This window comes from Pezoporus occidentalis, unplaced genomic scaffold (assembly GCF_034315485.1).
Source record: "Pezoporus occidentalis ecotype Australia unplaced genomic scaffold, CSIRO_AGI_Poc_V1 ctg274, whole genome shotgun sequence".
NCBI classification, from domain to species: domain Eukaryota; kingdom Metazoa; phylum Chordata; class Aves; order Psittaciformes; family Psittacidae; genus Pezoporus; species Pezoporus occidentalis.
The window spans coordinates 608,046-635,213 of NW_026914653.1; the positions used below are offsets into that span (position 1 = coordinate 608,046).

General features: G+C 60.4%; 2 protein-coding genes across 8 annotated transcripts in view; both read right to left on the reverse strand.

The window, feature by feature from the left end:
- Positions 1-4,716: 4,716 nt before the first annotated feature.
- SYT2 (synaptotagmin 2) lies at positions 4,717-21,702 on the reverse strand. Of its 3 annotated transcripts, XM_062624923.1 has the most exons (9): positions 21,690-21,702; positions 10,985-11,167; positions 10,688-10,857; positions 9,267-9,383; positions 8,926-9,093; positions 8,616-8,783; positions 8,145-8,262; positions 7,072-7,205; positions 4,717-6,053 (listed from the first exon to the last, which is right to left on the reverse strand). In XM_062624923.1, exons 2-9 carry the CDS (start codon positions 11,148-11,150, stop codon positions 5,847-5,849), a joined length of 1,248 nt encoding a protein of 415 aa, XP_062480907.1. In that variant the 5' UTR covers positions 11,151-11,167; positions 21,690-21,702; the 3' UTR covers positions 4,717-5,846. The 3 variants fall into 3 exon arrangements, with proteins under 3 accessions (XP_062480907.1, XP_062480906.1, XP_062480908.1); XM_062624922.1 differs by lacking the exon at positions 21,690-21,702 and having other exon boundaries at positions 10,985-11,228; XM_062624924.1 differs by lacking the exons at positions 10,688-10,857; positions 10,985-11,167; positions 21,690-21,702 and adding an exon at positions 9,922-10,088 and having other exon boundaries at positions 9,267-9,392.
- A 4,604-nt stretch (positions 21,703-26,306) lies between these two features.
- NAV1 (neuron navigator 1) overlaps positions 26,307-27,168 on the reverse strand; it is a 47,531-nt gene continuing 46,669 nt past the window's right edge. For all 5 annotated transcript variants that reach the window (XM_062624927.1, XM_062624925.1, XM_062624926.1 and 2 more), the window contains one exon: positions 26,307-26,817. In XM_062624927.1, the coding sequence (XP_062480911.1) occupies positions 26,722-26,817 (96 nt within the window). In that variant the 3' untranslated portion in view covers positions 26,307-26,721. The remainder of the gene's footprint in view (positions 26,818-27,168) is intronic.

Below are 27,168 nucleotides of genomic sequence, written 5' to 3' on the forward strand. Positions count from 1 at the left end.
GTTTGTAGAGAGAGGGAGCGCCAGAGTCCCATTATCTCTTGGTGAAGAAGCTTGATGTGGATGCTTCCAAGGCAGAGGAGGTGGAGCAGTGATCACTTGTCCTCCCACATGGAAAGCTGTGGGTGCATTGGTGTGAGAGGGACAAGGAGCTATCCTTGGGCATGCTTGGGCAGTCTTTGAATCTGTCAAAAGCTTTCAATAAGCCTTGACCTTGAAGGAAACCTCAAAGAAACCCACCCTCCTTCATGTTACACGTACTCAGAACAACTTGGAGTTGTTCTCTCTATGGGCATTTCGACAGTGGCTCCTCTACGTGCTGTGTGATTTTGATGGTAGCAGCAGTAACCTGCTGTCAGGTCTGTTGAGCTTCCCCTTCACAGACTCCTCTCAAACGATACCTTCCCTCTCAGAGCCTTCTCCCTGTACCCAAACCACTTTCCCATCTACATCCTTCTGTATTTGTCCTTCCATTTCCTTTCTCCTTTGGCATCCCTGCTCTGGCTGGCTGGGAGTTGCAGTCTCTGTCATTGAACTTGGAGGTTACCATGAAGTTTTACCCACATCCTAGGCACCTCTGCTGTTGGCTCACTGCTCCCATTGGGCTAGTGGGGCTTTTCCACTGTGAGAGAGATAGATGAGATGCTTGAACACGTGCATCATTCTTGAGCTTGCTCTGCAGGGTAGCATTTATCTCTGTCAGATAAAGAGGACTTCAAATGGGCTCTTTGGAACCTTTGGCTGGTTACTGCTTCAGGAAGAGTGTTCTTTTCTCTCCCTTGGGTTTTTTTCTTCATGTTTGTTTTTCCCCCCTAATTCTCTACTTTTCCCCCTCCCCATCCTGCCTGTTTCCACCTCTCTTGCTCCTGTTGGAGCTGCCGGTGTTGCCAGGGCAGCTCTGGCCAGAGCTTCCTCTTTGGGCGCTCTTCAGCCAGCAGAGCTCTTTGAGCACGAGGTGCTGTTCCTCCTGGTACACTGAGGCCCTTCCTCTGCTGCTGTGCTTTGGGGAGGAGGAGACCAAAGCTGGTGATGGCATCAGGGTTTCTGCAGAGCACTGCCTAAGCCAGGCATCCTTTTTATATGACTTTCTTTTTAACCCTGCTATATTTAACAGCTTTAAGGCTCGAGGTCCGGGCAATGCTTTCTCTGCACGCCGTCCCCACTCGGGGCACTCTCTGTGTGAGTACTTCTGCGTTTCTTGGTGTTTCTTCTCTTGGTGACCCACTCCTCGCTTCAGACCTGGGCTCCCTCAGCTCCAAAGAGGAGCCTGGTCCCTCCTATGCCATGTGGAGCAGGAGCTGCTGCCCTGCCGGTGTGCCGACCGTGTGCCCCACGTCCCGCACCCCACCAGGATGGGGTTTCACACTGAAGGTCCTGGCAGTGTGAAGGAGCCTCGTGTCTGCTTCAGGGGGAGGGTTCAACCCAACCTCACAGACCCATCCTGCACTGATGGTTTGCCCCTTCCCACCCGGACGCCCGTTGTGTTTCATCCTAAGGAACAGTGTGCAAAGGGTAAGGAAGGCTCAAATCCTCTGCGTGGCACCTTGCAAAGCCAAACCACTTTAGATGAAGTCTGCTTAGCACTGGATTATCCCCTGGCCTCCTGACTGGGGCAGAGGGCCTCAGCCGGAGCCGCGAGCATTTCCTGAGGACGATGCGATTGCAAACCCAATCCTTGTGAATGAATTCTTTGGGTCTCTCCTAAGGCAGAAGCAGTGCACTGAGGAGGTGACAAGGAGGAGGGGGACGCTTTGCACTCGGACCCCGGTGCAAGGCAAAGCAGCTTTTAAAACGGATCCCTATAGAACCAGAGCGTTTCCCAGACGTGCTCTCCATTGGAGAAGAAGCTTTTTCTCTAAGCAGTCGCTTGGGGTGCTCCGATTGCGGCTGCGACTTTGACGATGGCTCTTTGTAAATAAACTCCTTGGAGAAGCAGGACTGGCTCACGAGATGGGGAGAGAATGTATTTTTATGCAACTTTTGAGTGGCCTTTCAAACCCTGAGATGAATGGTTTGTTTTACTGGTTGTTGTTATATAGTATTCGAAGTATTCTGTGTTTGAGAGTTTGGGAGTAATATTCACATCTATGATGCTTGTAAACACAACAGTATTTATAAATGAATAAAATAAGAGTTGATAACATGGGAGCTTGGACTTTGCTTCCGTCTGTCTGGAGCTGCAAGTTGCTCAGCCCAGATTTGTGCAGCCTCAGTGGGCTGGAAAAGCCCAAATGCTCCCAAGCCCTGTATGTGCTTGGTCAGGACAAACCTGTAGCAACGACACAGGCACCGGTGCCGCGTCTTGGAGCCCTTGTCCCAAGTGAGGTTGCTGGAAACTTGTGCACGCTGCAGTCTATGGAGGTGCTTCAAGGGGCAGCCTGAGCGCTTCCCCTTGGGCTTAGGGGTGTCCAGCACCTCTGCAAAGCAGGGCAGGACCAAGACAGGTTTGTCTGGCCCCAAATGTGTGTGCTGGGACTGGTGATGTCTGCACCGTGTTTGGGCCATGGGGACATCCCATGAGCACACTCGTGTTGCGGGGGGGTTCCCCTCGTGCCTCCATCCCTCCATTGCCCCTGGGCTCACAGCCCTGGGACCTGCCCCCCACCGGGCCCCAGCAGCAAGACCAGGAGGGACCGGCGGCTCCTTTCAGCTCGTTTCTTTAATAAGGAGACAGGGATCATTACAAAATAACCATGGAACGACGAGAGACGGGAACGACGGAGTCCACACGAGAGGAAGGGGCTTCCAAAGCAGCTTCGCGCCCGAGCCGAGCGCTGTGGGGCCGGGACGAGGCAGAGCGGGGCCAGCACGGGGACCCCCAAAGGGGCTGGCTCCTCCCTCCCAGCTTTGGGGGGAGAAGAGGAAAAGCAAGCCCAAGCTGTTGCCAAGCCTCATGGGATCGCTTCCTTTTAGCCTCAGAGACCAACACCAGCATCTTGGTGGCACAGCCAGGTCTGCACTGGTGCAGCCGGGAGATGGGAATCATCCGGCTCCCATCCCCATCCCAAACCCAACCATCGGGACACAGCAGAATCACTCCAATTGCCCCAAAAAGCCTTTTCACCGCCAGCTCTTTGCTGCATCCCGCCCGCCCCAGCTCTGTGCCCAGCACTGCCCTGGCCCCTCGCCCACAGCATCCATGGCCACCGCAGCGGTGGCTTGGTGCAGCTCACCCGGCTCCGCTGCTGAGCCCCACGTAACAGGGGGGGACAGTGGACACGGGGTGTTGGGGGTCATGGCTCACCCGTGGGCCCGTCCCCGTGGGGTCCCGGCACGCCGCGGTCTCATATGGCTTCTAAAGTTGCTCTTGAGGGTGAAATGCGCCAACGCGACACAGGACACGGAAGCCACGATGTTGCCGCTACCCGGGCATGGGATGGATGCGACGCGACACGGGACCAAGACACACGTGGAGGTGGGGGCTGCATCGCTGGCGGCTCGCTCTCCGCCGCGTGGCATGCTTTGCTTCTTGGCGTTGTCGTCGTCTTTGAGGCGCTCTTCGCTGGGTTTTGTTTCCTCGAGGGCGGCGGAGCAATGAGGTTCATCCGGCGGCAGCTCTGCCTCGCGGCACCAGCGCGGCCGGTCGGAGCGCGCGGCGTTGCCCATGCGGCTACTGCTACGGGGCTGCAGCTCATGCACTGGTCGTGGTATATACAGCGATGGCTCCATACGGTCACAACTACACGCGGCTACGGGGGTCAGAGGCAGCGCAGATGGCTTTAGTGGTTCCGTTGGTTTCCCCTTGGTTTATTAAACAAATCGAATGATGCAGTAAAGTCACAGTCTCCCCTCCCCAGGGATTGTAAGAGTCCAAATGGAAAGTGGGAACTCTGCTCCTGGTGAGATCCCGCGTGATGCTGTGGGTCTGGGGGTTGTACCTGGAGGGGTGCGTATGGAGGGGTTGCACATGGAGGGGTTGCACGCAGGGACATGCAGTGTCCTGTGTGCACACGTGCTGCCCGTGGGAGCTACGGGGCTGCCCACGCTCACCGAGTGCCCGATTCCTCCGTTTTTAACCCATTTCCACGAGGTAAATCCCCCTCCCTCCCCCTCCCAGTGCTCGGATGGATTCTGGAATGATCCTGACTCGAGAGCCTGAATCCCACCCGTGCCCCCGCAAGGGGCTGCAGGCGCCCCGAGCTCCCCGTGGGTTAAGAGCACCGGGAGGCATCGTCTCCCTTTGCCACGCGTGGGGCAGGAGCTCGCTGGCACTGACACATCCGATAGCAAAGGGGGCTCATTGAAGCTGGAGGTGACCCCACAGGACCCCCCCTGCTCCTGCAAGGCCCTGGCCAAGCGCGGCCGTGGTGCCGGTGGAAGTGACTTTGGGGTCCCACCGAGCCCCAAACCTCCCCCGGCGGAGCCGTCCCTCCCTGGGGACCGGTCCCTCCGGGGGAAGGGGCCTGTCCCTGTGTCCACCCTGAGCCCCCGACCTCCCGGTGGGTCTGAGTTGCCCTTTGGGAAGCAGGATGCAGGGAGCTGCCGGAGCATCCGCCGGCACCAGGGTGAGGTGGTTTGGCACCTTGGCACTTTGTCGCCAGCACCAAGGTCCCAGCCCAGGGCTGGAGCCCAGGACAGCCCCCCCCTTGCTTTCAGTTGTGCCAACCCCCCCCAAAACCCAAGCTCGGGGAAGCAAAGGGGAGCGGGGATCATGAAGCTCAGAGGAACTGGGGACACCGGCTCCTGTCAGTGCCCCAGTGCAAGCCGGGCTGCAGGGAGCAGCCTTGGCTTTCCAGCTCCAGGGCTTGGTCCTGCCTCGTCCCACCATGGAGAGGTGGCCTGGAGAAGCTCCTGCCCGCTGTGATGGACACGGATATGGCTTGTGCCCCTGAGGGGGAGCGGGATGGGGTGGACACAGCAGCCAGCAGCTCGGTGGGGATCAGCAGCTCAGGGGCATCACGGGTTCTGGTCCCTGGTTGGCCATGGGCTCACTCTCGTCCTCCCCACCTGCACCACAGTGCTGGGATGTGGCAGTGGGGCTGGAGCTCCCCATAGCCCCCAGGCTGCCCTGAGGCAGGGCTGAGCCCTTTGGGGTGGCACCTGGCACCACTCTGACCCCTCCTATCACGAGACCCCTCAGCACCATCCTGCCTTGTGGGAGCATCTTCATCTACAGGCTTCACCCAGCCATGGTGGGACGCATGCAAACCCCCAGCGCTGCCCTTGCCTGGCCGTGGTGGCAGAGGTGGTGGTGTCTGTTGTGTGCACATCCCTCCATGGCTCTCCTCCGAGCAGACCCCAGGGGCTCCTTGGGCTCAGTGTGGCCCCACAAGAGCTCAGCACCCCCTCAACATCAGGGCCCTGTGGTCCCTACAAACCTCTCCTCAGAAGAGCCAAGCCTGGAGCAGGCCGGGGCACTGGAACCAAGGGGATGGAGGGAGGCAGAGCCGGAGGCACCAGGGTCTGCTGCAGAGGCTCTTCTCCATCACCTCTGTCCACACCACAGCCATGCCCCAGGCAAGCACAGCTCATCCCGCATGACCACCTCCATCACCAGCTCTGTGCATGAGCGGTGCTTCCCACGTGGAGCCAAGGGCAGGACGGCAGCAGCGGTGCCGCGGGCTGGTGCCACGGCCACCGGGGAAGGTCCCAGGCGTGCCGGTGGCTTTGGGCCTGGGAGGTGATGGGTCAGAATGGAGCGATGCTGAAGAACGGAAAGAACCATCCATGTCTTTAACCTCTTCCCCTGGAAGCTCTTGGGACTGTCTGGAAACCCTTCCGCAGCCATCGAAGGGTATTTCAGCTTAAAAGAGAACAAAAAGAACCAAAACCGAAGGTTGCCGAACTGAGGTATCGGTAGCTCTGGGTCGCGCCGAGTGTCCGCGGTGCCGCGCCGCCGGCAGCTCCTCCTATTTGTTCTTCCCAAGAGCTGCGTCTACTTCCTCCTCTGGCTTCAGCGAGTGCCACTGGGCAATGGGCCGCCGGGGGTTGGCCAGCATGTCGGACCAGTGCCGCAGCTCCGTGCCCGTGGAATTGCAGCCCGTGAAGATCTTGCCGATGGCTTCGTTCTTCCCCAGCTTGTCGTAGTCCAGCACCGTGATGACCACTTGCACTTTCTGAGGGAGGAAACCTTCTTTCAAGGGGCAGGAAAGTGCAGGGAGCAGGGTCCCAGTCACAGCATCCCGGCCACAGCATCCCAACTACAACACCCCAATCACAGCATCCCAATCACAGCATCCCAACTACAACACCCCAATCACAGCATCCCAACCACAGCATCCCAACTACAACACCCCAATCACAGCATCCCAATCACAGCATCCCAACTACAGCACCCCGATCACAGCATCCCAATCACAGCATCCCAACTAGAACACCCCAATCACAGCATCCCAAATGCAGCATCCCAATCAGAGCATCCCAACTGTAGTATCCCAATCACAGTGTCCCAAATGCAGCATCCCAATCACAGCATTCCAATCAGACCATCCCAACTGCAGCATCCCAACTGCAGCATAACAATCACAGCATCCCAACTGCAGCATCCCAATCACAGCATCCCAATCACAGCATCCCAACTGCAGCATCCCAATCACAGCATCCCAACTGCAGCATCCCAATCACAGCATCCCAACTGCAGCATCCCAATCACAGCATCCCAACCGCAGCATCCCAAATGCAGCATCTCAATCAGAGCATCCCAACTGCAGTATCCCAGTCACAGCGTTCCAAATGCAGCATCCCAATCACAGCTTCCCAATCACAGCATCCCAACTGCAGCATCCCAGTCACAGCGTTCCAAATGCAGCATCCCAATCGCAACATCCCAATCACAGCACCCCAGTCACAGCATCCCAACTGCAGGAGCAGAGGAAAGCCCCTCTCCAGCCATTACCTGGGTGAGGACTGCGTCTCCTGGGCAGCACCCACCCACCCCTGCCCCTGAAGCAGATGTCCTCAGCGTCAGCCCAGGCCCAGGTTGGGACTGGATGTGATTTCATGGGTGACTGGACCAGGAGTTTGGCAGGAGCTGCTCAGGCTGGGACAGGGGCTGGGACATGGGCTTGGGCAGCTGTGGGACTTTTCCCATCACCCTCACCCCGGCCTCCCTCCCAGGGAAGTCATCAAACCAACCTGTATCTGCTCAAAGGGGATCTCGAAGCTGAAGGACTCATTGAAGTAGGGGTTCAGGGTCTTCTTCTTGACTGTGGTCTTCTTCTTCTTCAACCTCTTGCCATTCTGCAGCAGGTGGATCTTCACGTAGGGATCTGGGGGGGCAGGAGGGTGCATCAGCCAGGGCTGAGATGCCCAGGGGACACCATCAGCCTGGCCCCAGGATAATCTGAAGGGGGCTGCAGGGATGCTGGAGAGGGGCTCTTCATCAGGGACTGCAGTGATAGGACAAGGGGTGATGGGTTCAAACTGAAACAGGGGAAGTTCAGGTTGGATCTAAGGCAGAAGCTCTTCCCTGTGAGGGTGCTGAGGCGCTGGCACAGGGTGCCCAGAGAAGCTATGGCTGCCCCATCCCTGGCAGTGTTCAAGGCCAGGTTGGACACAGGGGCTTGGAGCAAGCTGCTCTAGTGGAAGGGGTCCCTGCCCGTGGCAGGGGTTGGAGCTGGAGGAGCTTTAAGGTCCCTTCCAACCCAACCCATTCCATGATTCTATGGTTCTATGATGAGGTGCACCACAGGGTAAAGGGTATTTGAAGAATAAAAGTGCTCTGATGGATGGAGCTCGTCTGCATCCTGTGGGTCCTCCTGTGGGAGGGATGCAGGCAGTACAGTGATACTGGTGAATGCTGTCATCCCCATTTCTGGAGCAGGGCACCCCAGCAATAAAGCTGAACCCTTCCATCCATGCTGGTGCTGCTCTTCCCCTGGTTAACAAAGCATGCTGTCTACTGAGCCCCTCTCCCCAAGTCATGGAGCAGCAGGACCAGGAGCAGAGAACCATTTTCACCACCCGGGTCCTGCAGCATCCTGGACCCTGGACACAGTTGGGAACCAAATTCAATTCTTCCTAAGGATTGGGGGGTCCATCCCATCCCATCTCCCCTTGCCCCACAGGCAGACCTGGGGCTGTCTCCAATAGAGGAGGTCCCAGGCATTGGTGGTGGCTTCCCCAAGCCCTTGCCCCACTGATGGTCCCATTATCCTTCCCCAGCCAAGGATGCTGAGAGCCCCAGAGCAGGGTGGAGGAGAACCCACCTGAGAGACCCCCGACATCCATCTTCTTCAGGTTCTTGGCCTCCAGGATGCAGACAGTGAGCTTCCCGGCCGTGGGCACGTACCGGAGGGAGATGCAGATGTCTCCCAGCTTCTCAGGCTGCCAAGCAGAGCAAGGAGCAGGTATCGAAGCCGTGCCAGTGCTGGGACGTGGTCCCACATGCAGGTCCCCCCACATCCTGCCCAACCTTCAGTGCAAACCTGAGCTGGCTTCCACCAGCACAAGGGTTTGATCACTTGGGTCTGGGCCAGGCCAGCACTCAAGAAGTTCCTACACTCCCTTTTTGTTCTAGAAAGGCTTTTGCACAGAGGAATAAAGGGGCAGATCCTGCCCAGCGCTCATGGCCAGGATGCGCATCCTGAGCACTGCGGGACGGAGCAGAAAGCAGAGCTCGTCCCATGGCCACCCCACATCTCAAGGCACCCTGGCCAAGGGTTTCAGCTGGCTCTTACCTCCTCCTTCTCGCCGCTCTGCAGGTCCCGCCACTCCTCGATGGGCTGACCCAGGTCCACCGTGTTCATGGGCACCTTCACCTCGCCAATGATGTCGTGCTTGGAGAAGCGGTCGAAGTCGTAGATGGCCATCACCAGCGTCTTCCCCCCCAGTTCCTGGTAGGGGACCTGCACAAAGAGGGCCATTGAGTGGGCTGGCAATGGGCTCAGAGGAGCACAGTGGGGGTCAACACATGGGGCCTGTACATAGCCAGGGGGAGAGATGAGAGTGGGAGACAAGGAGCCGTGCTGCGGGTTGGAAGGCGCCCACCTTGAAGGTGAAGGTCTCATTGAAGGCAGGGTTCAGCGTCTTCTTCTGCACTTTGGTCTCGTACTTCTTCTTCTTGTCAGGGAGCAGGAACACCTTCACGTAGGGGTCCGAGGTGCCTCCCATGTCCAGAGCCGGCAGCTCGGCGGCTTGGAGGATGCCCACCGTGAGCTGGAGGTGGAACAGGGATGTCCCCATCCAGGCAGCTGCGGATGCCAAGGGCTCATCCCCAGCCCAACGTGGGACAGGGCTCCCCAGGGCTCAGCACCCAGCTCCCCGCTCCCTCCTTTGCCACCCAGGCCCAACAGGGCCTCCCTGGGCAAGCCCCACTCGAGCCCCATCACCTGGTTCGCCTGGAAGTCGTAGTCCAGCGAGAACTGGAGCTTGCCCAGGTTCTCCGGCTCCTTCTCCTCCTCCTCCCCTTCCCCTTCCGTCAGTCCCGTCTCAGCATCGTCATCGTCCTGTTGCTCCTGCAGCAGCAGCCCAGGCTCAGCAGCAGGGTCAGAGCCCAGCATCCCCATCCCTGCACCACCCCAGGACCCCAACCCCACCTCAACACCCAGGGAAAGGAGCCCCCAGTGCTGGGGACATGGACATGGACATGGACAGAGCAGCCCTGGGGTGGCACCAGCTCTGCCTTGGGGCTCCCCAGGACAGGGTCAGCTCCAGGGGAGGGAGGTTTGGTGCTGGCAGGACATGGCTGCAGTAAGGAGCTCTGACAGTAAGGGCTACAGCAAGGGCTGCAGTAAGGAGCGTGCTGCAAAGGGTGCAGGGACACTCGACCCCTGGTTGTTGCAGCACCACAGCTGGTGCTAAGGGCTTCAGTAGCTTCGCAATGAAGAGATAGATAACCTAATTCTCCTAAGGCAAAGCCACCCCTCTCCAAGTTATGGTCTATGGGATGGGAACCTGGGCTCCTTAGCACCTCTCTGATGCGTCCCCACGTGCCCCATCCCACCCCGGAAGATGATGGAGAAGGAAGCTCATGGAGGCACCTACCATGAGGGTGTCCCAGGATGCAGAGGGACCACAGCGGCAGGGAGGGAGAGCACCGAGAGGGGAGAGAGCCACGTTACAGAGAGCAGCAACAACGGGATAAGGGACCCAGGCCAAGGGAGGGAATCGGGGTTTGTACGGCCCCATCCACCCTAGGAGGCAGCCCTGGCCCCCCACCACCCTGGAGCAGGGACCATGAAGCATCCCCACTCAGCCCCCCCTGCATGCCCGTGGTGCCCACATGGATCTGAAGAGCAGAAGCCTCCCACCCCCTCCAAACAGCCCTGGGTCATGGCCACTGGAATGGGCAGGATCACCCTAAGCCTGATGGTTCCAAAGCCCCCTTCCTGCTGGCCCCTAGGATGGGAGATGGCCCCAGCTCCATGCACCAGCACCTCTTGAGCACTGGCTTTTCAGGGACCCCAAAGTGTTGGGTGTTTTGGCCTCCTCTTCGAGCTAAAGGCACAGCTCCATGAAGTGACAGCTCAGAGGGAGGTGGGGAGACACAATGGGTTAGATTGACATTCACTGGGTCAGGTAAAGCATGGGCAGGTCCAAGCCAGCTTGAGCCTGGTCCCATCCGGGCCACCGGGCACTGGATAAGGGAACAGAGCTGCAGGCTCAGGTCCAGGCCCACTGCCCCATCCCAGGATCCTGGTGGCTCCATCCCTCTCCGCTGCCTGAGCTATGAGTGCCCCAGCATGGTTTGTAAGCCAAGCAGAGGGATTGTCCTAGAACAAGAAGGTGAAGCAGTGCAGGAGGATGTCACCTGGTTGCCTGACTTCATGTCCTTCATGTTCATGGCGTTCTTCATGCCTTTGCCCTTCTCCTTCTTGTTCTTCTTCTTCTTGCAGCAGCACTTCTTGCAGATGCAGAAGCAGCAGGTGAGGATGAGGAGTCCGGCTACCACCGCGATGGCAATGAGGGCCCAGGGTGGCACTGGGGGCAAGAGCCGGTGCCGTGGTCAGCCCCACAGCTCCCTCCCTTGTCCCACACCTTGCACTGGGACCAGAGCGGTGGTGTGGTCACGGGGAAGGAATAGCAGGAAAAGGAGGCAGGAACTCACAGGGGATCTTGTTGAGCTCATTCATGAACTTGTCCCTCAGCTTGGTGAACATGTCCTCCTTGCTCTCGCCCGGCCCCGCTGCCTCTGTGGAGTTCTCCATGGTGGTCATGGGCATCGTGGTGGCCGTGGCCTCCGGGGCCATCATGGACGCTTGCTTGAACGTCATGGTGGGTCAGGGGCTCCCTGGAACACAACGTCCCCTCCGTGGTCACACAGGTCCAGCCCATGCCCAGGCTGTGTCCCCAGCAGCAACCTCTCTGCACCCAAATGTGGGGTACAGGGTGGGCATGCAGGCAAGACCACCACCCTCCAGCACCACAGCCCTGGGCACCCAGCACGGTGATGGGTGTGCTCCTGGGTGGTGGGGCTTCCCATGCCACAGGCTCTGTAGCATGCCAAGGCGCTGGCTGAGACTGGGATACTATGATTGGGATGCTGTGATTGGGATGCTGCAGTTGGGATGCTGTGATTGGGATGCTACAGTTGGGATGCTGTGATTGGGATGCTGCAGTTGGGATGCTGTGATTGGGATGCTACAGTTGGGATGCTGTGATTGGGATGCTACAGTTGGGATGCTGTGATTGGGATGCTGCAGTTGGGATGCTGTGATTGGGATGCTACAGTTGGGATGCTGTGATTGGGATGCTGCAGTTGGGATGCTGTGATTGGGATGCTACAGTTGGGATGCTGCAGTTGGGATGCTGTGATTGGGATGCTACAGTTGGGATGCTGGGTTGAGATGCTACAGTTGGGATGCTGCAGTTGGGATGCTGCAGGTGGGATGTTGTAGTTGGGATGCTGCAGTCGGGATGTTGTAGTTGGGATGCTGCAGTTGGGATGCTGTGATTGAGATGCTGCAGTTGGGATGTTGTAGTTGGGATGCTGCAGTTGGGATGCTGTGATTGAGATGCTGCAGTTGGGATGCTGTAGTGGGGATGCTGCAGTTGGGATGCTGTGATTGAGATGCTGCAGTTGGGATGTTGTAGTTGGGATGCTGTAGTTGGGATGCTGCAGTTGGGATGCTGCAGTTGGGATGCTGTGATTGGGAGGCTGCAGTTGGGATGCTGCAGTTGGGATGCTGCAGTTGGGATGCTGCAGTTGGGATGTTGTAGTTGGGATGCTGCAGTTGGGATGCTGCAGTTGGGATGCTGTGATTGGGATGCTGCAGTTGGGATGCTGCAGTTGGGATGCTGCTCACATCCTGATGCACACACCGCAGCAGAGCTGCATTCCTTAGGGATAGGTCAGCTGTGCTCAGCACGGCATGTGCTTCATACGTGTGCACATGTGTGTGAGTGCTTGGGAGACGTGCAAGTGCTGGTGCAGTGTGCATGTGTCTATGCACAGATGCAGTGTGCAGGTACAGAGTGCAAGGGCTGTTGCACGGGGTGTGCATTCACATCTGCACATGTGCCTGTGTGAATGCACATCTGTGCCCATGTGCCAATGCATGTTCAAGCATGTCTGTGCATGTGGGCTAGGCCTTGGGCATGGGACGTTGCAAGAATGCATGAGGATGTGCTTATACAAGTGCTTCTGCAGTGTGCAAGCATGTATGTGTGCAAGTGCTTGTGCACAGGGCATGCACCCCTCTGTGTGTGCAAGTGCTTGTGCACAGGCTCTCCCTCCTCACGGTGCTTGCTGGGTACTGGAAGAGGTGAGAAATGGGGGAAACTGAGGCACAAGAGAGATGGGCACAGGAAGCCCCTGTTGCTGCCCCCCCCATCCCGAGTACAGTACAGCCTGCAGGTAGCCTGCAACCCCTGCCAAAGGGGCTGATCCTGCCCACCAAGTGGCCAAGCTTTGTCCCCCTCCTCATTGTGTAGGGTCCAGTGGGGTGCATGGGTCAAGTGTGGGGCAGTGCCATAGGGGCAGCCTGGGAGCAGCAGGTGGGGTGGAAGGGCAGGCTGTGTGGCAGTGTGTGCTAGGGCACAATCCCTTGCCTGCCAGTCCCCATCCCCACTCTGCCACTGCCCCACTGGGTGTCCTTGGTCACATCCAGTCCCCCGCCATACACAGCCATTGTAGCCCGTGTAGAGTCAGTGCAGTGCAGTCACTGCAGCCAGTGCAGTCACTGCAGTCACTGCAGCCAGTGCAGTCAGTGCAGTCACTGCAGCCAGTGCAATCACTGCAGTCGGTGCAGTCAGTACAATCACTACAGTCAGTGCACTCACTGCAGTCAGCACAATCACTGCAGTTATTGCAAGCCAGTGCAATCACTGAAGTCAGTTCAGTCAATGCAGTCACTGCAGTCAGTGCAAGCAATGCAGTCAGTGCAATCTCTGCAGTCACTGCAATCATTACAGTCAGTCCAAGCAATGCAGTCAGTGCAATCTCTGCAATCAATGCAATCACTACAGTCAGTCCAAGCAATGCAGTCAGTGCAATCACTGCAGTCACTGCAGTTACTGCAGTCTGTGCATGCCACCCGTTGGCACATCCCCCCCCCCCCCAGGCACGTCCCCCAGGCACCCCATGAACCCCTCAATCCATCACCCCTACGGTGCATTCCTTCTCCCCAAAGCCCCTAATAGATCCCCCGTGGACCTCATCCTGCACCCTGCACTGCAGTGCCCCACACCCGCCGCTGCAGCCCCCCCACACCCCATGGGACATTTTCTCATCCCACAGCTTCCCAGTCTCCCCAGCACACCGCGCCAGGCCCCTCCTGCACAACGCATCACTCCCGGACACCCCTTCCCCAGGATGCGCTGCCCCACAGCCGGTAGCCCCGTTCACCCCCCAGCTGCAAACATCTGGTGTAGAGGGAGCCGCCAGGTCCCATCCATCCCCTGGGATCCGCCGCCCTCTCCCATTTACACACAATTGAAAGGGTTTCGTTTTCCAGGAGGGCCCCAAGGTCTGGGCGGGTTGGAAATCCCAGCCTGGAGCCGAGGATCCATCCGTTCCCCTGCCGGGAAAAGCACTTCCGACAGCAGAAATTCCCGTTCTTGAGCCCTTCATCCCTCCTCCTCCCCCCCAAAAAGGCTCCATCCCACACGGCCCCTTCCCGAGCCGCAGCAGCGCATCCCACACGGTACAAGAAGGGGGATTTGGGGATTCCCTTTGGCAGAGCATGGCGGGTCCCCACGGCCCCGGGAGAGGTTCCTGCACCCCGGCACCCCGCGATGGGAGCTGGATGGAGCTCCTCATCAGCCGAGACGCTCCATGACCAGCCCCAGGAGGGGAATTCGGGGTGCCCGTGGCCACCACAGCAAGCAGGCGCGGGGTCGGGATTTGGGGGGGTCATGCTGCTGGAAGCCCCCTGTTCCCCCCCACCACCACCACCACCCCCAGGGGCAGCTTTGGCAGCCAAAGCCTCTCTCCTGCGGGGAGATGAAGGCATCGATAGACAGAGATTAATGAGCCTGAGGTGCAATAAGCACCCGGGCTGCGGGCAGGAGGGAGAGGGGGGGTCCGACCCGGCTCTCCCAGCCCACGGTGCTGGGTGCTGGGTGCTGACTTGTCCTGGGGAGACCCCGGTCAGGGCGCGAAGCTCGTTAGCTAATGAGCTGCTGCCATCCTGGCCCGGGAGCAGTGAGTTACTGCTCCTCTATGGGATGGCAAAACCAGGGCTGTGATGTCCATCAAGTCATCCCACTGGGATGGACCCATGGGGGACACCCCAGCCCCCCATGAGCATCAGCTTTGGGAGCAGACCCCAAAACCTGCCCCATTTGGGTGGAAATCCCAAACTGGTCCCAAAGGGGAGACCCAAGGGGAGCCCCCTCCTGCCTCAGTGGTGGCAGGAAGCCTGGACACGTTCCTGCAATGCATCCCAGGGACAAGCGGGCATTTTGGGGTACAACGGAGCTATTTGGCAATGCCTCAGCAAGGTCTTGATGCCAGCTGCTATTTTGCCCCTGGGTAGCAGCACAAGGGCTGCTGGGGGAGATCCCATCTCTGTCAGACCCCCGGCACGATGCCTGTGCACCCCAATGTTCCCATTGTGTTGATACCAGCGTGTCCAGCATCACACATGGAGGGGATGTGCCAGGCTGGGGTTTGAGAGTCCAATTAAGGGAAAAGCATGACTTGGCTTCTAATGGTCATTTAATTAGCAGAGAATTTCTGGCAAGGGAAGTGCCGAGGCACAGGGAGAGCAAGGGATCAGGATGGGAGAGATGGGGAGGGGACACTGCAGGACCTCAGGGGCTCCACAACAGCCCAGCCCAGCAAACCCCAGCCCCGGTCCCTCTCCTGCATTAATGGTGCCAGATCAGCAGCACCCAGTGCTGCCCACACCTCCCTGCCAAGGGCAAGGGGAGTCTGCCCATCTTGCCCTGTGCATGGGTGTTTGTACCAGGCTGGGAAATGGGAGCTGGAGGCAGCACAGACAAGGTGGGTGATGGAGCAAGGATGCTCCAGTAGTAGCAAGTGGCTGCTGAGACATCACCCACACAGGGACATGTTCCCCTGTGCCCTCACCCCAGTATGAGCAAGCACCACTGGGCAGACCCTGCTGCCCACTGAGGGAAACTGAGGCACAAGACATGGGCAGCAGCATTGCCAAAGAGAAACCCCATGAGCAGGGATGAGCTGCTCGGCACAGAGGTGCACCACATCCTTCATCCGAGCTCAGAGCAGTGCCAGGACCCTACCTGAGCTAATGGCACAGCCACCAGTGCCCCCTGGGCCCTGGGTGCTGCTCCCCCACCATCCCACCAGCTGGGCTCCATCAGCATCCCTGGAATGCCACCAGAGCCCCCACCTCGCTCTGCTCCTGCCTCCCATCACCAGCACCCAGCTCCTCTAATGAGAGATAATGAAGTGCTGGGGCCTGATGCTCCCCTGGGAGGGGAGTGACCGGGGGGCACCAGGGCAGAGCCTCACACAGGTGCTGTAAGAATGCAATGAGCTCCCCAGCCAGTGGCGAGCGCATCTCCTGCACGTCCCCATGGGGTCACATCCAGCATCCCCACCCTCGCCCCGAGCTGGGGGTCCATGATGAGCTCTGGCCTCACTGCACCACATGCTGAGCTCTGGCTCCTCATCCTCAGCCTGGAGGAAGGGGACTCAGCCGTGGGTTCCAAAGGGGAAACCTTGTGAAATGAAAGATCAGAAACTAAACGCAAGGAACGTTTTCAAGGCTGATGCTCGCCTTTGCCAAGGGACCCGCTCTCCTGTCGCAGCGGCTGCGCTATTTACAGTCAGCCCGAGTTAAAAGCAGTATTAAAGGCAGCCTTCATTCATCACTGGGGTACCAGATTAATGGCTTCTGATGCTCCCAAGGCAAAAAGCCCATCCCGCCAGGCTGCACAAAGGCCAATGCACCCACAGGGCTGGGATGCAACAAGCTGGGGAGGAGGTGATCCCATCCTGCCCTCCCTGCTCCCAAGCATCACCCCAGCAGCAAAGGGAGGACACAAGGATGCTGGTGCTGGGACAGGCACTCCCCACCGAGCCAACCTTTGTTCGGGTACCAGCAGCCAAGGGGCTTCAGCACCCTTGGAAACAGCATCTGGAGATGCTGCAGAACACGGTCCCCTGAGCAGCGGGGATGCAACCATCCCCAAGGACACCAGAGCATCCCATGTGGAACCACCAGGCCCACCGCAACCGCAGCCAGCACCAACAGCCCACCCGTGGTGCCAGCGGCCAAAACCCCCTCCCAGTAAAAGGGGACATCCAGGATGCTGGGGGAGCCGTGCCCTGCTCCTCCGATCAGACCAGCACAGCTAAATAGGGCAGCAGATGGTGATGGCTGAGTTATCCTGGCACTTCCAAGGCACCACACGGCCAAGAGCACCCGAGTCCTGCCTGCAGGGTGGGCACTGCCCTGCCTGCAGTGCTGCCTGCTGCCCACACGCCCCAGCCACTGCTCCTGATCAATAGTGGGGGAGAGAAGGAGCAGCCAACGAGCTCCTGGGGAAGAGCCAGAAGCTGCTCCAGGAGAGCTGAGGTGAGGTGGATCGATCCGAGACAGAGGCTGGGAGGGCACAGTCCTGAGCTCAGCCTACACGGGCTGCACGAGCAGACGTGAGCCAGGAGGTGCCAGTTCCAGGCGGGTGCTGCAGCCCCCAGTGAGATCTCCAAAGCACCCAGCCAAGCACAAGGAGGTGATGGGCTGGTGTCAGATATGCAGCCAACACCAGCGATGCTCAGCCTTCAGCATCCTCCCTGCCAGCAGGGCTCAGCCCTGGGACCAGCTGCCTCTGGGAGTGATGCTGGGGGCTGCTTGACCGGCTCCAAGGCACAGAGAGCCTGGGGTGCAGAGCATGATCCTATGTCCGCAGGGCCACCCATCCTGGTGGCATCTGGAGTGAGAAAGCAGATGCAGGAGGCACAATGATGATGGCATCGGTGGGGACAATGGACCACGCACAGGCTTTCACTGTGATGCTTCCAACCATCAAGGCTGGGACACCAGGAAGTGACTCCCATGGATAAACCTTGTGCAGATGGAGAAGAGCCACCACAGGGTTGGGAGCCCGGCCAGAGCAATGGGCCCAGCCCATTGCACAAGCACGGGGTGCACAAGCACAGAGCACGTGCTTGTGCATCCAGGAAAGGCTTATTCCAGCCCTGGAATAGCGCAGAGAGCTGCAAAGCACTGCAGCTCCCGGTGCCAGCACCAGCTGATGGAGCAGCACCAGCAGCCACCGTCCCACCCCTCTGCCCCCGAGGGTCCCAGGGCCAGCCCCACACAATGGGGGTCTCTGAGAGGGCAGTGGCAGAGCCTGGCCCCGGCACACTGCGGTCGCTGCGGCACAAGGCAGCAGCACAGGGCTCGTGTTTGGGCAGCAGCAGGCACTGAGTGACTGCCTCTTCCCAGGCTTTGGTCCCAAGAGAACACTGCCTGCATCTCCTGGGAGCGGAGTGAAACACTGTCAGAGCCCTGCAGGGCATCCCTGTGCACGCAAGTCCATGCATGGAACTGAAATATGGGTTTGTTTTCCCCCTGGAACCATCTTCTCAAAGCTGGTGGGAGCAGTGGTGCTGCCTCAGGGATCCCCAGTGCCGGCAGCCCTCAGTCCCAGCGTGTCCCAGAGCCAGACCAGTTTGTGTTGGAAAGAGCCTTAAAGCTCCTCCAGCTCCAACCCCTGCCACGGGCAGGGACCCCTTCCATAGAGCAGCTTGCTCCAAGCCCCTGTGTCCAACCTGCCCTTGAACACTGCCAGGGATGGGGCAGCCACAGCTTCTCTGGGCACCCTGTGCCAGCGCCTCAGCACCCTCACAGGGAAGAGCTTCTGCCTAAGAGCTCATCTCAGTCTCCCCTCTGGCAGGTTCAAGCCATTCCCCTTGGCCTGTCCCTACATCCCTTGTCCCAAGCCCCTCTCCAGCTTTCCTGCAGCCCCTTCAGGCACTGGAGCTGCTCTCAGGTCTCCCCTTCAGGAGCCTTCTCTTGTCCAGGCTGCCCCAGCCCAGCTCTCTCAGCCTGGCTCCAGAGCAGAGCTGCTCCAGCCCTCGCAGCATCTCCATGGCCTCCTCTGGCCTCTCTCCAACAGCTCCACGTCCCTCTTGTGCTGCTGCCCCAGAGCTGGATCAGGGCTGCAGGGGGGGTCTCCCCAGAGCACAGCAGAGGGGCAGGATCCCCTCCCTGCCCTGTGCTCACGCAGTCACACAGCTGCCTGTGCTGGAGGAGCAGGGTGTGCATCCAGAGCCCAGCACAGCCACGTGCAGCACCGGGGCCAGCTGTGGTTCCCCTCTCCCCAGCCCCAGCACAGGGGCTGCAGCACGAGCAGAACCACCCTTAGGTGACAGGGAGCATCCAGCCCCATGGTCCAACCAGCAGCACAATCCAGGGGAGCCACGATTCCTCCTTCAGGCACCGGAGCAGATGGAGCATCTGGGGAGCAATGGAGCGGGTGGCCCCAAGGAACACTGAGATCCTGCATCCCAGGGCTGGCAGAGACGAGCCAGCACCATTCCTGACTGTAGGATTATACCGGTATGGAGCATCTCAGATTCCAGCCACATGCTGCCTAATTTACAGTTTAATTAATAAATGGGGAATTATGCAGAGTTTATCCAATACTTTTGGACGTGTGATGTTATCAAAATCCCATTACTGACGAAGGAAGGCATGAGGAGCAAAATTAGCTCTGGCATCTGAAACGCTTCAGTCGATGTGATAACACAATTATTGGGGCTAATAATCAAAGCTTGCTTTGGGGAACGCAGGCTCCGGGAGGAGCTGAGCCGAGGGCAGCTGCAGCCGGTGCAGGGAAGAGCTGGGGAACCGCTGGGCTTCCACCCCAGGGGGGAAAGGCTGGATGCAGCCAAGGGCAGAAGCATTGTGCCAGGCTGCACTTACCAGCTGGTCTGGACACTGGCACAGGCAGGCGCCGGTGGGGAGCAGAGCCAGGCCCAGCGCCGAGCCCCTACTGAGAGGCAAGAGAAAACCAGGAGGTTTGAAGAGCAGCGGGCACTGGGTCCTGTCTCTGTGCTTTGGGCATCGATCCTGCTGGAGGACATCACGGCTGCTGCTCACAGCTCTCCTGCGCAGCCCGGAGAAGGAGAAACTCAAGTCATCATTAGGAGCTGCAGTCATCCGGCTCCCAGAGCTGGGGCTTTGCCAAAACCACCGTGAGCTGGAGGAAGAGCTCCCAGCCCTCGGGGCGAGCTGGACTCCTGCCTTGCTTCGGTGGCCTTTAGCTCAAGCCCAGTGTCTCTCTCCCCAGGGCTCATGGAACAGGAGGCAGCTCCCCTGGGAGCACCCAGCAGCAAACGCTGCCACTGCGCCATCCCAACAGGCACAGCTTCGTGCCGGCAACCCGCCTGCAGAAAGGCAGCTACCTGCAACCCCCCCTCCCCTACCAGATAGATAAGGACATCTATATCTGAGGATATATATGTCTATACATACAAGGATCTATGTGGATACATTCCTATGTCCTCCCTCCTCCCATGACTTGGGGTGCACCAGGCACTGTGCAGCAAAGGGATGCAGAGCTGGGGCTGCCCCTGGCAATGCAGTGCAGCTGATGCTGGCTCAGTGCTGCTGCTACCTCCAGGGTAACGGGCAGCAAGGGATGTGTCCTTGCCCTGCAGAATCAGGGGCACCGGGGCTCTGGGGCAGCTCATAGCAAACAGGGCACTAGTGCTCAGCACGGGGGGGCTGGGGGAGCTGGGGTCAGCAATGGGATAACATCAGACCTGGTTCTGAGCTTCACCCAGATACAAGAAGAGGACAAATCATTGCCCCACGAGAGCTTTGGGACTGACTGGTGGGGGGCAGTGAGGCGTTTTGCTGTGTTGTGCTCTTCCTGAGTAGCACAATTGACATCCCACTGCCACTGCTGGCCTCGATGACCTTGGCTGCATCCCCGCTGCCCCACTCCAGAGCGCACAGACCACACAAGCCACGCTTCTTCCCACCAAAACCCTGCAGCCTAACGCACCCAGAGGTGCAGAGCAGCAGTGACCCCGAGGGTGCCCCGCAGCCCCCAGCAGCGTGCAGCCAGGTGCTGCAGCAGCGAGCAGTAATGCAGCAGTAATGCAGCAGGCAGGAGATGCTCCGCACGGCGTGCACCAGTGACACTGCTGCAGCAGCACCTCAGTGTGCGCTAGATGGGAGAGTCCTCACGCCAGGACTGAAGTTTTTGCTGCAGCAGAGGAGCAGGCGGGGAGTCCTTCAGCTCCCTGATGCTGTCACGGCACAGGGGGACTTTGCTGCAGGACACCCTGCAGTGGGTAGCATCCCACAGTGGGGGACACGCTGCGGTAGGTGACACCCTGCCATAGGTGACATCCCACAGCAGGGGACACCCTGCAGTATGTGACACCCTGCCATAGGTGACATCCCACACTGCCCCAGCCACGATCAGACAGAGGGAGGACAGGAGAGCTCTGGGGACACACGGAGGCACCGGCACAGTTGGGGTCCCCCTCTTCCCCATGCCACAGTCACCTCGCAGCACCGTCTGGCTCCTGCGCAGGCTGCAGAGCTCTGTCGGGACCACTCCTCAGGAGGAGGCTGCAGGGGAGCAGCAAAGTGCTGGGCACCCCGAGGCTGCTGCACCCCGAGGCTGACACCCGGCGCTGGGGAGACCCCCCCCCTTCCCCCCCGCACACCGCTGCACCCCGACGGCTCGCAGCAAGCACAAGAAGGGATGGAGGATCCCGGAGCTGCTGCAACCTCGGCGGGGAAATTCAGCCCGGAGCAGGGACAGCCCGGAGCTGGCTCCCGGCCAGGCCGCTACGGCGGAGCCGCTGGTGCAGAGCGGAGCGCCCGGCCCGAGCCGCTGCCGGGGGGACCGGGCACCGGGCAGCGTTCCTCGCCCCGCACCGGGGACAGCCCCGCGACCCCGACATCCCCAGGGCAGCACCGCAAGGGCAACGCGTTCGGCTCGGGCGCACGCAGGGGTGCGGAGCTGGAGCATCCACCCGGCGGCTCGGCTCTGCACCCCGGGGGAAGCCCCGCACCCAGGGCGGGTCAACACCCCCTGGAGTCCCCCCGCAAGGGCCCTGCACCCGCCTCCATCCCCACCGGCTCCGTCCCCGCTGCCTTCGGAGCGCAGCACCCCCCGGGCAGCCCCAGGGCTCGCGTCCCGAGAGGGGACTCCGCGGGAAGCGCCGGTCCCCGCCCCGCTCCCGGCACCGGGACACGGCGGGGAGGTCGCTGCCAACCGAGCGAGCCCCAGCCCAGTGGCTCCCACCGCGACGATCGCACCCCGGGACCGGCGCCGTCCCGCAGAGTCCGCACCGCTGCGGCAGCGAGAGAAAGTTCGCCGGGAGTGCGGGGGGGGGGGGGGGCACTTACCGGGCGGTGCGGGACGCGGGGCGATGCGGTGCGGGCGGAGCGGGGCGCGATGCGGTGCGGTACGCGCGGTGCAGGCGGTGCGGGCAGGGCGGTGCGGGGCGGGCGGTGCTGGCGGTCGCTACGATGCGGTCGGTGCTGCCGGTGCGGTCGGTGCGGGGCCGCGGGACCAGCGCGGCGCTGCGGCAGCCCCGGCCCCTCCGGGCTCGCGTGCGGCGGCTCCGCGTAGCTCCGCCCCCCCCCCCCCCGCCACGAGGCCCCGCCCTCCGCGGTGTCCTCGCACCGGTCACTCGGTACCGGTCGCTCGGACACTTCCAGGGGTGTCCAGAGGAGGCCATGGAGATGCTGCGAGGGCTGGAGCAGCTCTGCTCTGGAGCCAGGCTGAGAGAGCTGGGCTGGGGCAGCCTGGACAAGAGAAGGCTCCTGAAGGGGAGACCTGAGAGCAGCTCCAGTGCCTGAAGGGGCTGCAGGAAAGCTGGAGAGGGGCTTGGGACAAGGGATGTAGGGACAGGCCAAGGGGAATGGCTTTAACCTGCCCGAGGGGAGACTGAGATGAGCTCTTAGGCAGAAGCTCTTCCCTGTGAGGGTGCTGAGGCGCTGGCACAGGGTACCCAGAGAAGCTGTGGCTGCCCCATCCCTGGCAGTGTTCAAGGCCAGGTTGGACACAGGGGCTTGGAGCAAGCTGCTCTAGTGGAAGGGGTCCCTGGACACTGGATGAGCTTTGGGGTCCTTTCCAACACAAAGCAGGCTGTGGGTCTATGAAAAAGGGCTGCACCTCCCGGGGAAGGGAGGTGTTGGCAAAAGGCTGTGGGTCACCTTGGGAGCTGCTGCTGTACCTAGGCTGGGTGCTGTAGCCAGGCGCTGTACCCGAGGGATGCTGTGCCTGATGGCTTGGGGTGCAGGTGCACGCGGTGAGGGAAGCAGCAGGTCCTACTGTAGGTCCTGGTGCTGTACACACATGGTGGCCGTACCCACCGTGTCTGGTGCTGTGGGGTCCCTGTGCCCTTTCTCATCCCTCCCGGACCCATGAGTACAGGGCCACGGAGTGAGCATGCACAACATATCCCTGGGAACAAGGAGCCGTGGGTCCCCAAAGCCGGTCCCGCGCTCCCGGTGCAGGATTGCACTCACAGAACTCACCCTTGAACAGGAGCTCAGAGCCGATGGGAAGTGCCCTCTCCTGGCCTTGCATTCGCCACTGCAGCTTGTTACAGCTCAACACCATCCTGTGAGGAACTCATTGCTCCCGGAGCATCTGTCCCCGCTCCAGCATCACTCTTGGGAGTGGAAAACAGCTCTGAGCCACCCTGGGAGGACGGGATCTCCCTTCCCTCCGCTGCTGTTGGCAGCCTCATCCTCCCCTCATGTCCTGCTGTGGGGCAGAGCCCCCTATCACTGCTCCAGGAACAGTCTCACCTCCGTCCCCCTGTGCTGAAGGTGGCATCTGTCACTGTGGCCCTCTCAAAGAGGAGGTGGGGACCCACTCTGGCAAGGTGAAAGGGGCTCAGGGGATCCCACTCACCCTCTGCACACACAGGTACAACCTGCCCCCCACAGGGACCCCCCCATCTTTCAGCATCTCCCAGATCCACCAGGAGCATTTCTGCACCCTCCAGACCCAACAGGAGCACAGAGAAGGGTTCCCCATCCCAAACCCACTCCCAGCATCTCACGAAAGAGCCACGATTTCCACCCAGGAGCGTTTCCAAGCCCCGCACCTGGATTTTGGAGGCCAGCAGTGACTGCACAGGCACAACCATCCCATCCCTCCCCGCTCAGGGCTAGGCCGGACACAGGACCAGGAGCCAGGTGGAACAGGAGACAACTTTATTGAATCCAATGGTGTTAGACAGACGACCGAGAAGAGACATGCCAGTTGGTGCGGGCAGCGTGGGCAGCAGGAGCTGACTTGGTGCAGGGCTGGATTTGTTGCTGTCTTTTGGAATATCCTCAAAGCCTTTTCCTGGCTTCCTTTTAGACTTCTTTGAAAGGTTCTTGGAAGTAAAAAGAAGGAGCGGTGGGTTAAGAGTCCAGATGGTGTTTGTTCCCTATGATTGTTCCCGCAGCTATGTACAACGTGGGGTCGGGTCTCAACATCAGGTAGAAAATGGAGCGAGTTTACAAACGTGGAGGATGCGAGGGGAAAGCAAAGACAGGCGAGAGCAGTAGAAATCTGGACCAAAATCTTAAAGAGAAATTTAAAAAGTGCTATAAAACCCCTGGGCAGGAATACCATGCAGTTAGGAAACACAAACCCCGGTCAGTTACACAGATCATCTAAAACAGGAATTTGTCCTTTTCATCTTTTATTTAATTAAAAAAAGGCTGTTTGTTTTGAATAGAAAAAAGCTAAAATTGTAAGGTTCGGGCCACCGGGCAGCAGCAACTCAAGGGGGCAGGAGGGTGAGGTGCTGGCATCTCCCTGCTCCAGCCCCTCGGGAAGGCTCCTGGTGCACCCAGGGGCCATGGGCACCTTTGGAGGTGGCAGCACCCTCAGGGGCAGCAGGCACCATTGGGAGCAATGGGAGCCCTTGGGCACGTTGGGTACCCTTGGGGCAGCAGGCACCTTGGGGGTGACTGGCTCCTATGGGGGTGACAGGCACCCCTGGGGACAACAGGCACCTTTGGGGCTGGCAGGGGGATGAGTTGGTGCAACCCTTGGATGTGTTCCCCTGGGGACAGAGGGGCTCAGCCCATAGATGGGGCAGCACCGAGGGATGCTCAGTCCCCAACCGCTGCACTGGGGGACACAGGGTGCTCAGTGTGAGGCAGGAGGAATCGACTGGGGCACGGGGCCATTGCCCTCACCCTTCCCTGCCCCTTGGGGATTGCTCCTGTACCACGGCCTCTGGGAAAGATGGGGCAAACCTGCAGGAGAGGGGCTGGGGGAAATCCAGCAGCGCAGCCCCAGGTGAGCCAGTGATGGGGACAGTTTGGTCCATATGGTTGTGGCTTTTCGGAGGTGTCAGGAAATAAAGTGGGGCTCTCCCCTGATGGGACCCTCAGGGCACGGCCCTGCCCAAGCAGGGGGCAGCCCCAAAGGCTTTTCTGCCCCATTCAAAGGCTTTCCATGCCCTTTCTTGCCCCAGGGAGGGCGAGAGGGGCTGGAGGGGAGAGCCGGGTCCTCAGCGCCAGCCTCGAGCGACTGCAGAGCCGGTGCCTCGTACAATCAGAACAGAAGTCAGCACAGCACAGTTATCACAGAGTACAAAAATGAAATCAAACCAAACCGGAGGAGGAAAGAGGCTCAGGGCCGGGCCCCACCAGCTCACGCAGGGCTTTGGGCTCCAGACCTATTTACAGCGAGTCCTTAGCCCAAAGCGGCAACACAAGAGAAGGCGAACAGAGAGCCCAAGCGTCCAAGCCAGCGAGGGGAGAGGACATCCATCCCACCCTGTGCAAGGGGCCGGGAGGCTGCCGGACAGACGGACAAGTGAGCACCACGGGGCGCATGGCGAGGCGCCCCGGCCGAGAGCACCAAGGGCAGAGGTGGCGGCTGCCACCGGCAGCAAGGCCGGGCCGTGGAGGAGATGTTGGGGTTTGGATGGGGTCCGGGGTGAGGGGGGGGGCTGAGGCTGCCCCGTGCCCAGCCTGGCAGGGCACAGGGACAGGATGGGCTTGGAGAACCAGCCCTGGGGTCACCTCTCTCCCCAAAAGGCTCTGCAGGGTGCAGGAGCCCAGCTGGGCAGCAGCAGAGAGGAGCGGGGGGATGCAGAGCTGAGCTGGGCTCAGGGATGGAGGTGCTGGCACAGCAGAGCATCCACTAGAGAGGTGAGCATTGGGTGCTGAAGGCAGCAGCTCCAGCTTAGCCATGCTCAGGCCAGTGCCAGCACCCCTGTCCCATGCCAGCCAAGCCAGCTCTGGGGACAGCCATAGGGCACTGCAGCCAGGGCAGGCTGCAATAGCACCAGCCTGAAAGCCCATGTGCCCCCTTCCCGCATGGCCGGAGATTAAGGCACCACGGCAGCACCGGGGCTGATCCCCTCCGTGCCAGGCGCCTCCTGTGACACTGCACGGCAGGGCCAAGAGGACACGTGGCATCCCCGGAGCATAACATGGGGCACAGAGAGAGCCTGCCAGGGCCTTGGGGGGCCAGGGACCCGAGGGACTGCACCAGCACCACGGGGACAGCAGCCAGGTTGTGACCCCACATGGCTGCCCAGGGAGGGGAGAGCAGCACCTGCTCCATGCCCCAGGTCCCTTGGGGATGGGATGCCCATGGGACCCTGGCCTGGTGGGAGACCCCATCCCCAGGGCCAGACCCTGCCTTGTGCTTTTGGGGAGCGGGGAGGCACCAGGCAAGGGGCTGCTCCGGAAGCATCCCACTGCCCCTGGCTGCCATGTCCCATCTCAGCCAAGCTGTGAGGCCCCGGGAGGTGGGTTCAGGGACTGGAGATTGTCCAGTGAGCACCAGTTTTGTGACAGAGGTGGTTTGAGTAGTGGAACCGGTAGCTGCAAAAGAATACAAAGGGAAAGGGAGCTGCTTACAGGGAAGCGATGGGCACTGAGCCACAGGCTCCGGGCCGGGAGAGCAAAGAACCAGAACAAAAAAAGGGACCAAAGCAAAGTCTGGACTCGGCCAAAGGAAGATGGGACTGGGGGGGGGACAGGGGGAACACCAAATAAAATAACCAGGGTTTATTGGGCTGTCCTGGCCGCGGCGGCGCCATGGGGGGGTGAAACAGGGCACGGATGCGGCGCTTGCCCTTGGGTACCCAGGGCCGGGTGGATGGAGCGGGAGCCCCCCCCCCCTCCTGTCCTGTGGCCGCACGCTGCCCTGCGCCCCAGCTTCAGCTCCCGCGGGGGGCCTGCCCCACACGGAGCCCTCCCTGCGGCTCCCGGCCCCAGAGCCGAGAGCAGGCAAGAGACAGAACAAACCCAATGAGAAACCAGGATCCTCCTGCCCCCGGGCCGGGAGCGGGGATGCGCCTCGCGCCCTCCGGACCCAGCTCCCCCGCGCACCAGCCCCGCGCTCCCGCACACCAAAGGGAAGGGAGAGCAGCCCGGCGGGAGCGGGGGCCGGCACGTCCCGGCCTCACAGAGTCGACTGCAGGTCGGGGTCCACCATGGTCTCACGGTCTGGAGACTCGATGTAGTTGGCGGCTTCCTGGAGCTTCAGCAGCATGGCCATCTGCGGGGACAGGAGCGCCACGGGGGCAAGATGAGCCCTGGGGAAGCCGAGGCCACCTCACCCCCCCTGTGCAAAGCAGCCACCCCAAGATGTGCCTTCAGAGGTGATGGAAAGCCTGGAGATGCTGCAAAATCCCTCCCAGACACCAGGATCTGGCCTTGGGCGCAGCCAGGATGCTCAAGGCAGCGTGGGGAGAAAGGCCCTGCCTTGCTGGCATCACGGGCAGCAGCCTCGCGGGGTGACACACGTGGGCCAGCCCCGGTCTGTGCGTGCGGACACGCCGCCCCATGGAGCACGATGCTGTGCCCATTCACTGGCACACCACAGTGCGCCTCGGTGCACAGCGTGCCT

Bases quoted from the DNA above. Each gene is read 5' to 3' on its own strand.
- SYT2 (XM_062624923.1), bottom strand. From the start codon at position 11,150: ATGACGTTCAAGCAAGCGTCCATGATGGCCCCGGAGGCCACGGCCACC. The intron at 10,858-10,984 runs GTGAGTTCCTGC...TCTTGCCCCCAG, and splicing joins TGAGCTCAACAAGATCCCCT to TGCCACCCTGGGCCCTCATT. The intron at 8,784-8,925 runs GTGGGCGCCTTC...CTCTTTGTGCAG, and splicing joins ATGAGACCTTCACCTTCAAG to GTCCCCTACCAGGAACTGGG.